Source organism: Octodon degus, unplaced genomic scaffold, assembly GCF_000260255.1.
Source record: "Octodon degus isolate 3935 unplaced genomic scaffold, OctDeg1.0 scaffold00064, whole genome shotgun sequence".
Taxonomy (NCBI): Eukaryota; Metazoa; Chordata; class Mammalia; order Rodentia; family Octodontidae; genus Octodon; species Octodon degus.
The window spans coordinates 10547946-10557300 of NW_004524640.1; the positions used below are offsets into that span (position 1 = coordinate 10547946).

Consider the following 9355-nt stretch of genomic DNA (forward strand, 5'->3'; position numbering starts at 1 on the left):
TACCAAATATATTAAAAATAAATAAATAAAGTACAGCATAGCCAGCATGGTGGTGCTTGCCTGTAATCGTAGCATGCAGAAGGCTGAGGCAGGAGGCTCGCTGGGAGTCTGAGGCCAGCCTGGGCTCTAGGGCGATTTTTCATGATTTGAGAACAACAGCACAAGGTCACTGACCGCTTGACCTTCCCTAACCCTAGGCTAAGGAGCACCGGCCTCTCCTCCAGCCGGCGAGATGCCCCTCTTTGGGAATATCTTCAGTCCAAAGAAGACACCTCCTCGGAAGTCGGCCTCCCTGTCCAACCTGCAGACCGTGAGTGGGGCGAGCAGCCTGGTGCAGCGGGACTCGGTGGCAAACGCAGCATGCGCCTTCTGATGTGCTGTCCTCGGAGAGCATCCTCTTAGCTTGCTGACTGCTGTTGCGGAAGGACAGTCCCTCACTCCTGTTGGAAACTGTTGTCAGGGTCGATTTAAGAACCAAATGAGATGGGAGGCCGAGGCAGGAGGATCACTATGAGGTTGAGGCCAGCCTGTGGTACATAATGACTTGAAGCACAGCCTGAACTACGTAGCAAGTCCCTGTCCCCAAACAAGACATTCTATGACAGGGCTGGAGACATAGCTCAGTGGTAGAGCACTTGCCTGGCAGTGTGAGGCTCTGGGTCTCCCCCATTGCTGCATTCACACACATGATAATTGAAAAGTTATATAACACAAAGTCACAGCGCATGGGAATCAGTTTCCGTTCCCAGCTATGAGGTGTCTCTCCCTCTGCAGCACACAGATGCACACTGCCCCTGCATACCAGAGGTCGCAAGCCTGTGGCACGTATACCACAGCGGGCTGTTTGTATCACTGAAAACCCTAAAAGGTTCTCCATCATTGCCATGTACTGTCACTCTCCTTTTCTGCTGAAATCTTTTGTTTTGTTTTGTTTTGTTTTGTTTTTGAGACTGTGTCTTGCTGTGTAGTTCAGGCTAGCCTTGAATTCACTATGTAGCCCAGGTTGGCTTGGAGCTTATGGAGATTTTCCTGCTTAAGCCTCCCAAGTACTGGTATTACAGGTGTGCACCACCATGCTCAGCATCTGCTATAATCTTTTGAGCTTCTGGGACCACCTCTAGGGTCTTCAACCCCCATAATCCTGTGCACCACCCCATACACTAGCCCTGGCTCTTAGACACCATGGGGACACATCCTGATGGCTTGGACCTTTTCGTGCGGGGCTGGCTGTGCAGACTGGCTGGACCTTCACAGGATGTTAGGGCCTAGGTTTAACCCCAGCTTCGGGGGTTTGAGTCCACTGTCCCCAGATAAAATCACGGTGGAGGGTAGCACCTCTGTGGTCATGGCTGAGCAGTCTGGATCTGTCTCTGGTGCCCCAGGTGCTGGTCCCCCCTTTCCTCTGGTGTGTGTCAGAGATGAAGGAGCACTGTGGGCTCTTGGCCCGCCCCTGGCCTGACACAGTGTGCTTCTACGACTGAGGTTGCCGCTGTAAGTAGGGTCAGCACCCCTGTTAGTTCGCCAGGTCCTCCCCCTAGCTCCTCTTCCTGCTTTTGTTTTGTATGCCTGTCCCCCCCCCCCAGTAATGGAATTGGACCCAGGGCCTGTGCACTGAACTATAACCCCAGCTCCCCCTTTTGTGTGTGTGTGTGTGTGTGTGTGTGTGTGTGTGTGTGTGTGAAACAGGGTCTTGCTGTGCAGTTCAGGCTGGCCTTGAGCTTACTTTGTTGCCCAGGCTGCTCTCAAACTCCCAGCATTCTCCTGCCTCCGCCTCCTGAGTGCTGTGATTACAGGCGTGCACCACCGTGCTCGGCTTCCCCAGCCCTTTTTTTTTTATTTTTTGATTTTGAGACACAGTCTCTCTAAATCAGCCAGGATGGGCTCAACTTGCAGCTGTCCTCCCTGAGCCTCCCAGAGCCTAGAATTGCAGGCGTGCACCACCTTGCCTGGCCTTGACACCCTTGTCTATAGCACCTCCTCTCAACATGGTTTTCCCTGCCTCTGCCTCTGCCTCTGCCTCTGCCTGCGGTCTTTCCTATTCATTCTTCCAGAGCTCATAACTGGTCACTTTTTTTTTATATTTTATGTATTTGGTACAGGGTCTCACTACACAGCTCGAGTTGGACTAATAGTAACTGTCCTGTTTTAGCCTCCCCAGGGCTGGGATTACAGGCATGCGCCACCACGCCCAGTCTTGGTACTGGGGATCGAACCCAGGCCCTTGCACTTGCCTGGGCAGGCACTTAGACCACTGAGGTATCTCCATGGTCCTGATAATTGATAATCTTTTATATGCTGGCCACTCTTCCAGGCACTGGGCATAAGTGGATTAAAAAGAAGAAAAAAGTGAGCTCAAGGCTAGTCAGAACTGCATAGCAAGACCCTATCTCAAAAAAGACCAAAAGAAGAAGAAGAAGAAGGAGGAGGAGGAAGAGGAGGAGGGGGAGGGAGAGGGGAGGGGAGGGGGAGGAGGGAGAGGAGGAGGAGGAAGAGGAGGCGGCGGCGGCGGCGGCGAAGGAGAAGGAGAAGGAGAAGGAGAAAAGGAGAAGGAGAAGAAAAAGAAGAAAAACCAAACCCCTGCCTTCATGGCACAAATATTTAATTAGAAAGGGTGCAGAAAATAAGTAAGTGTATATCAGGTGACGATGGTGCTTTGTAATGAGGCAGGGGCTGGGGAGGGCATGGTGACAGTGGAGTGGAGATGGAGTTGTTACTTGATTAAGTAGGATCATCAAGGAAGCCCAAGAAAGAAATGAAGCACTTGAAGGGTCCCTGCCGTGTTTATTTTTATTTTTTTTTCCATGTTCACAGGCTATTTTAAACAATATTGAGACTTGTAGACCTTCGGTACACTTTGTGTCTCTCCACAGTTTACAATTGTACATCACAATCTGAGCAATGAGAGAGTCTGTTGCAGTGAATAACAAGTGATGGGAGAAACTTCAGGAATATTTTCTGGCTATGGAAGTTCAGATGAGATTTAGTGAACACATCGCATGAGTCAAGTTGTGCCGTGAGCCTTCCACGGTGCATCACAAACTTGGCTTCAGTGAGCAGAACCATGAAGCCAGTACCTGGAACATCCGAGGGGTGTTTGCAGAGGAAAAGTTCAGACTTGATCGTGTGACTTGCAGAATCATACTTTGACATGAATTCTTTGATGATGACTTTTTTGCTTGTTCTTGGTCACCTTGGCCCATTTAGCAGTGGTTTTAGCTAGCAAGTCAGTCCTCACGTTGTCAATGTTTGACACCAGAATGGAGCCCTACTCGGGAGCGGTATCAGATGCGTATGCGTACTCCTGGGGACACATGCTCCTGCGCATCCAGGTCCTCATTCGGTCCTCAGACCCAGTCTGGCAGGATTACTGATTCACAGAGGGCTGGCAGTTACCTGGCAATCCTAATTCTAAAGTGATCAGAAGAGGAGTGAAGATTAGGAGCAGCAGGTTTGAAAGTCCCTGGGCAGTCGAGGTTCTTCCAGGAACATTAGCATCAAAAGGCATTTATACCATCAGCTGCAGAAAGGATCGCGTCTCCTTTTTCATTCTCTTCCTCTGGAGCCTCTGTCGTTGCTGCTGCCACTGCTGCCGGGACTCGTGCCGGAGTCCATGCTGGGCTCATCCTCCAGCTTCTGGCCACTCAGGGTGTAGGGTGCAGGCAGCTCCCAAGGAGCGCTTCACATGCCAGCGCCGCCAGGGACCCAGCGTGGTGGAAAGCGGGGTGGGGCAGGGCCTCTTTTGTTTTTGTTTTTGCAACACTGGGAATCGATCCCTGGTCCTGGCTGGTCCTGGCATGCCAGGCAAGCACTATCTTCACTGAGCTACGCTCCTAGCCTGGCTGCTTCTGCTGACCTGCTGGGGTCTCCTGTGCAGGGGTGAAAGCTTCCCCAAGGCAGGGTTGGTCAGCACCTAGTGCTGGCTCAGGCTGGTGCTCAGTGAGTTGTATAAATGAATCTGGAACTTGGGCTGCCTCACGTTAAAGAAAACTATTACTACTATGAACTGGGTGTTGGAAGTATTTGTGGTTACTACTTTTCCATGTAGCAAATACTGTACCTTACCTTTTTTTGTTTGTTTGTTTTTTGTTTTTTTTCCATATGAGTCAGAGTCTCACTATGCAGCTCAGACTGGTCTTGAGCTCACTTTTTAGCCCAGGCTGGCTCAAACTTGAAACGATCCTCCTGCCTCAGCCTCCTGAGTGCTGGGATTACAAGTATGCAGCATTACTCCTGGCTGTACCATGCATTTTAAAAGGAGTTTACAATTCCAGATGTGGTGGTAAATGCTTGTAATTGCAGAACACGGGGAGGATGAGGCAAGAGGATTGCAAGTTTGAGGCTATCCTGGGGAACTCTGCGAGCCCATCTCAAAAATAAAACTAAAAAAGGGAGGGGAGTGCTGGGGAGATAGCTTGACAGTCTAAACATCTGCCTGGCAAGCACAAGGACCTGGGTTCAGTCCCTAATACTGCATGCAGGGCCAGCCTCATGCCATGCCGGCCTCAAAACTGGGTGTGGTAGAGGATGCCTTTAATCCCAGTGCAAAGGAGGCTGAAAGAGGAGGATCACTATAAGTTAAGCTGTGTAGCAAGACCCTGTACCAAATGAATGATTAAGAAAAGGAAATGGGGCTGGGGTGTAGCCCAGTGGCATATGTGAGGCTCTGGGTTCAATCCCAGGCAACACACACACACGCACACACATGCACATGCACACGCACACGCACATGCAGAATGCTAAGAAATAGAAACCAGAAATGGATTGTTGGGGTCTAAAAGGAGCAGAGGCAGGGCTGGCATGAGGGTTCCTATTCAGTAGCTCTTGAAGTGGTCATGCAGTGTCTCTCCCACAGCTGGATCGCTCAATCCGGGACGTGGAGCTGGGGCTCAACTATGGAACGCCCACGATGAACTTGGCGGGGCAGAGCCTGAAGTTTGAAAAGGGCCAGTGGATAGCAGGTGGGCCGTGTATCCTGCCATCTTGCCAGATGAGGCTGCAGAAGGAAATCCCTGTGGTCACCACAGCCCTCTCCTTCCCACAGAGGCTGGCATCGGTGGGGGCACGGAGCAGAGAGAGACGCAGCGCCTCCGCAGGCGGAACCAGCAGCTGGAGGAAGAGAACAACCTCTTGAGGCTGAAAGTGGACATCCTGCTAGACATGGTGAGGAAGGGGATGGGAGCGGGTGCCTGTTTGTCCAGAGACATTGCTATGTATCAAAGACAAAAACAAGCCTGGGTGTGGGGTGGTGCATGCCTGTAATCCCAGCCTTTGGGAGGCTGAGGCAGGGGGGTTGCCACAAGTTCAAGACCAATGTGGACTATACAGTAAGACCCTGTTTACAAAGAAAAAAAGACAACAAAGATTCAGTTCCACCTTGGAGGTCTGCACAGGACCTGTAGTTAGAGCGCCTTTTGATAGGGACAACAGTTCAAGACTGTACAGGATCTGTGTTAGTTTTGCCAATGTCAGGAGGCGTCATGGAAGAAAGGACGTTTGAGCTGAATGCTGCAGGATGGTGGCAGGATAGAGGAGGAGCAAGGTGTGGTCTGCTTCTGCTCGGAGGTGTCCATGCCTGGCAGGCATCAGACCTGCAGGGGGCACTTGTTACATTAGGTGACCTGTGAGGTGGGGACGGGGCTGGAACAGGTGTCCTAAAGCTCGGTGTCACTGCTCAGTGACAGTTGCCTTCAGCAAGAAAATGGGCATCACAGTACCACTGTTGGCCTCCTAGAGTGAGTTAAGTAAGCCCAGCATTTGGAGCAGCAGGCCCAGGCTTTCTTTCCTAGTGAACCAAGCTCTGTGTAGCATTGATGTCTCTCCATTCCCGTCCTCATGTCGTCTTCTTCCTCCATCTTTGACATCCAGTGAAAGATCCTGATAAGCCAAGTCACATTCTTTTTAAAGCATTACTCCCAGAGCCGGGGAGGTGGCTCAATAGAATAAGCGCTTGCCTGGCAAGTGCAAGGGCCTGAGTTCAATCCCAGGTTCTGCCAAAAAAACAAATAAATGAATAATAAAGCACTACTCCCCCACCCCAGCAATTACAATTCTGTGAGCTGAGCCCGGGAGCAATTTACTCGCTTAGCCGTAGAATCACCACTGTTGTGTCCCCTCTGCGGCCTGCTGGCCTCATGCAGGGCCTGCCACGAATCGCTGCTCATCACATGTGGGCAGAGTGCATAGTGAATGCTCTCTGAGTACTCACCTGTGCCCCTGGGGCCTCAAATGGCTACCCTGTCAGGCCCCACTAGATTTACCATCTCAGAATCCAGCAGGCCTTCCCAGGGTGGCCTCACAGACCCCAGTAGAGTGCGGAAGTGTCTTTCCTATAACACTGGCTGCTCCCTTCCAGCTCTCCGAGACCACTGCCGAATGCCACTTAATGGAGAAGGAACTAGAGGAACTGAAGAGCGTTGGCCGGAGAAGGAAATAAGCCCCCGAGACACCGGTTAGGAGCAGAGAGACTCCCATCATCAGGGGTGTAGGGTGAGGCTGAGCAGTTTGGTTTTTAGCAAAACTAGTGGATTTGGTCCCAGAACAAGCAACAGCAGGCTCCAGCAGGTGGCATAGGACAGAGGAAGACAGGGTAGGGTGGTGGCTGGGAAGCCAGCCTGCAAGCACATCCCAAGGAGCCAATGGGGGTGGTAACCTTTGGGTGCAACGGCCCATGTCCCTGCCACCCTGAGGGACAGATGTTGTTGGAAGCCACAGCTGGACTCCATCACCTCCCCCGTGCAGGGCTTGAGGGCTGCCACTAGCTCCATCAAGCCTGTATTTAGGGGTCTGGAATAAGTGACCGACTCTTGATTCTCTGCTGCCAGCCACCCCCGCTAGGCCATGTGTCCCTGGCCTGTGAAGAATGCTTGTCCCCAAGTCCACAGCTGCTCTGGCTGCAGCTTCCCAGCAACAAGCACCAACCTTCCACAGTGACACTATTTTTGTGCTACTTTCCTGTTTATACCCTTTCCTTTTTATTAAATGATACTGAACGACCCCTCTGTGCCCAAAATGACTGTAGAAAGCATGGGTTCCTGCAGAAGTAACAGGAAAAGACCAAACTCTTTGGGTTTGGGAAATGGCAGTCTTGCAGGGGATTGGGCAGCTTCCCTGTCCCCCTAGGAGGTGACCCGGAAGTGAAGCTATCGCCAGTACCCAGAGTCTCTTGCCCTGCTGTTTCAGGAGTGGGAGTGGCCTGGCCTGGCAAAGCCCAGTGGCTGGCACAGGAATTCCTGTCTGAGTCAGTGGGATTCAGGTCTCTGCGACAAGGGGAAGCCGGTGGTCATGTGGATGCAGGCACACAGCCCAGGGGTTTAAAGTGAGAACTACAGGCTTCTGTAGCCACCCTGCGCACATGACACTGAAGTCCTTGCTCATAGCATCTCTTTGCCCCCAGTGGAGGCCTGTGCAGCAAGACTGAGCATGACAGGCAGCAGATGAGTCAGCCGGTGCGGGGCCAGGTCAGAAGCTGTCATGGGACCACACAGTGGGGTGCTGGAGCCTGCTGGCTCCCAGCCTGCAGGACAGACGGGCTTACTAGGTCACTGAATTGCCCCGGCTGGGCTTGAACTTGTGATTCTCCTGCTTCAGCCTCCCCGGGTGCTGGGATTGTACAGGCATGTGCCACTGCAGCTGGTTTAAATGTGCTTTGGTGGGGGAGACTTGGAGCTTTTTTAAAGATTCTCAAAGGGACCTGCCTGACCCCTACTCCATTGAAGAATTACTACATCCTTGCTGGGTGTGACAGTACATGCCTGTAATCCTACAGCTCTGGAAGACTGAGACAGGAGAATGTCAAATGGGAGCCCAATGTGGACAACTTAGTGAGATTTGTCTCAAAAGAAAAAATAAAAAAGGACTGAGGGCCAGCAAGGTAGCTCAGCAGATGAAGCCCGTGCTTTGGCAAGCGCAGGGACCAGGGTTCAATCCCCGGTCCCTGCATGCCATGCTTGTCCTGCCCCCTGGGTCACACTGGGCCAGTGTCCAAGGCCAGGCATGATGGCACACACCTATAATCCTAGCGCTGGGGAGGCTGAAAACTGGAGGATCACTACAAGTCTGATCTGTGTAGTGAGACCCTGTACCAAATACATAAATGAAAAAAAAAAAAGAACCGAGGGTGTAGCTTGGTGTAGAGGCCAGCCCTGGGTTTGGACCCCCCAGGACCACTACAAAACAAACCCAAAGCCCTGCTACATCCTGATTCGGACAAAACAGAAAAAAGAAAGGTGGAAGCTGTGAGGTTGAGTGATGAGGGACAGAGGAGCAGAAGCCCAGGGTCCCAGAGTCCCCTACCCCTGGGTTCAGGGTCACTAGGCGCATGGTGTCACCCTTCTTTGTCCTTTGTTCACTGACATTGTAGGAGTGCCCTTCTGGTTCTCTTCTTGGCCCAAGAAGTCTATACTTATAATCTCAAAAATATGTTATGGGAATCCCACCAAGTTAATTCTACTCTACCACTCACAGTGCAACCCACGGCGAAAACAAGGACACTAAGACATATATATAATTATTGGGGAGCCAAGAGGCCCTAACTCTAGCCAAGAAGATGGCTTTCAGGAACAAAGAGACTGACCCAGGACCGCACCTGGGGTTTTATTCAGCTGAGAAGGAGGCGTGGCTTGAGGAAGAGAATTGTAGGAAGTAGGTGATTGTGTGAGCTGGGCTAGGTGGGTGGTCTCCATTTACCTCTGTGGTATGCAGAGAGAGTAATTTGTATTATGCTATTGAGATAGTATCTAATGTTTTGAGGTTCTGGTGCTTCAGTTCGGATGTGTCATCTTTCCAGCCCCAGGAAGTCATAGCCTCTATCTCGAGGCTTGATCCCAGCCAACAGCGTGGAGCACTGGCTCTTCATCCTGTCTCGACCTGGCTCTTATTGGAGAGCAGTGGTGTGGGTTATCCGGAAACACGCATGCCATCTTCAGAAATTACCACCAGCACCTCGGCTAGACCATTATACGTTGCTTAAGGCCAGTTGAAAGGATAAAGAGAAGTCCTAGCCAGCTCTGTACATATTAATACAAGGAAATAGGGTCAGGCTCAGCCAAAATGAAGATAATCGCTCTTCTTTCCAGGAGAGCTGCTCAGGTGGTCCTCCACAGACTGAACCTCCGACCTGGCATCAGGCGCACTGCACTGGTCCTTGAAACGCCCAGGATGCCACACACTACTGGTTTTCTTCCTGGTCCCTAGTCTTTCCTCACCCAGTTCCTCAGGCCCTATGGCTTCCTGCTGCTGTCCCTTCTCCAGGTTCTGTCATCCATTCCTGGAGTTTGGAGTACTTTACATTGTATGATTCCCAGGGTTTCTTAAAATTCCCTGCAAGGGGCTGGTGAGATGGCTCAGTGGGCTGGTG

At 51.6% G+C, this 9355-nt stretch overlaps 1 protein-coding gene across 5 annotated transcripts in view; it reads left to right on the plus strand.

The window, feature by feature from the left end:
* Cby1 (chibby family member 1, beta catenin antagonist) overlaps window positions 1-6992 on the plus strand; it is a 16339-nt gene extending 9347 nt beyond the window's left edge. For all 5 annotated transcript variants that reach the window (XM_023718897.1, XM_023718896.1, XM_023718899.1 and 2 more), the window contains 4 exons: window positions 198-310; window positions 4853-4958; window positions 5042-5160; window positions 6353-6992. In XM_023718897.1, coding sequence (XP_023574665.1) covers window positions 233-310; window positions 4853-4958; window positions 5042-5160; window positions 6353-6433 — 384 coding nt within the window. In that variant the 5' untranslated portion in view covers window positions 198-232 and the 3' untranslated portion in view covers window positions 6434-6992. The remainder of the gene's footprint in view (window positions 1-197; window positions 311-4852; window positions 4959-5041; window positions 5161-6352) is intronic.
* The last annotated feature ends 2363 nt before the right edge of the window (window positions 6993-9355 follow it).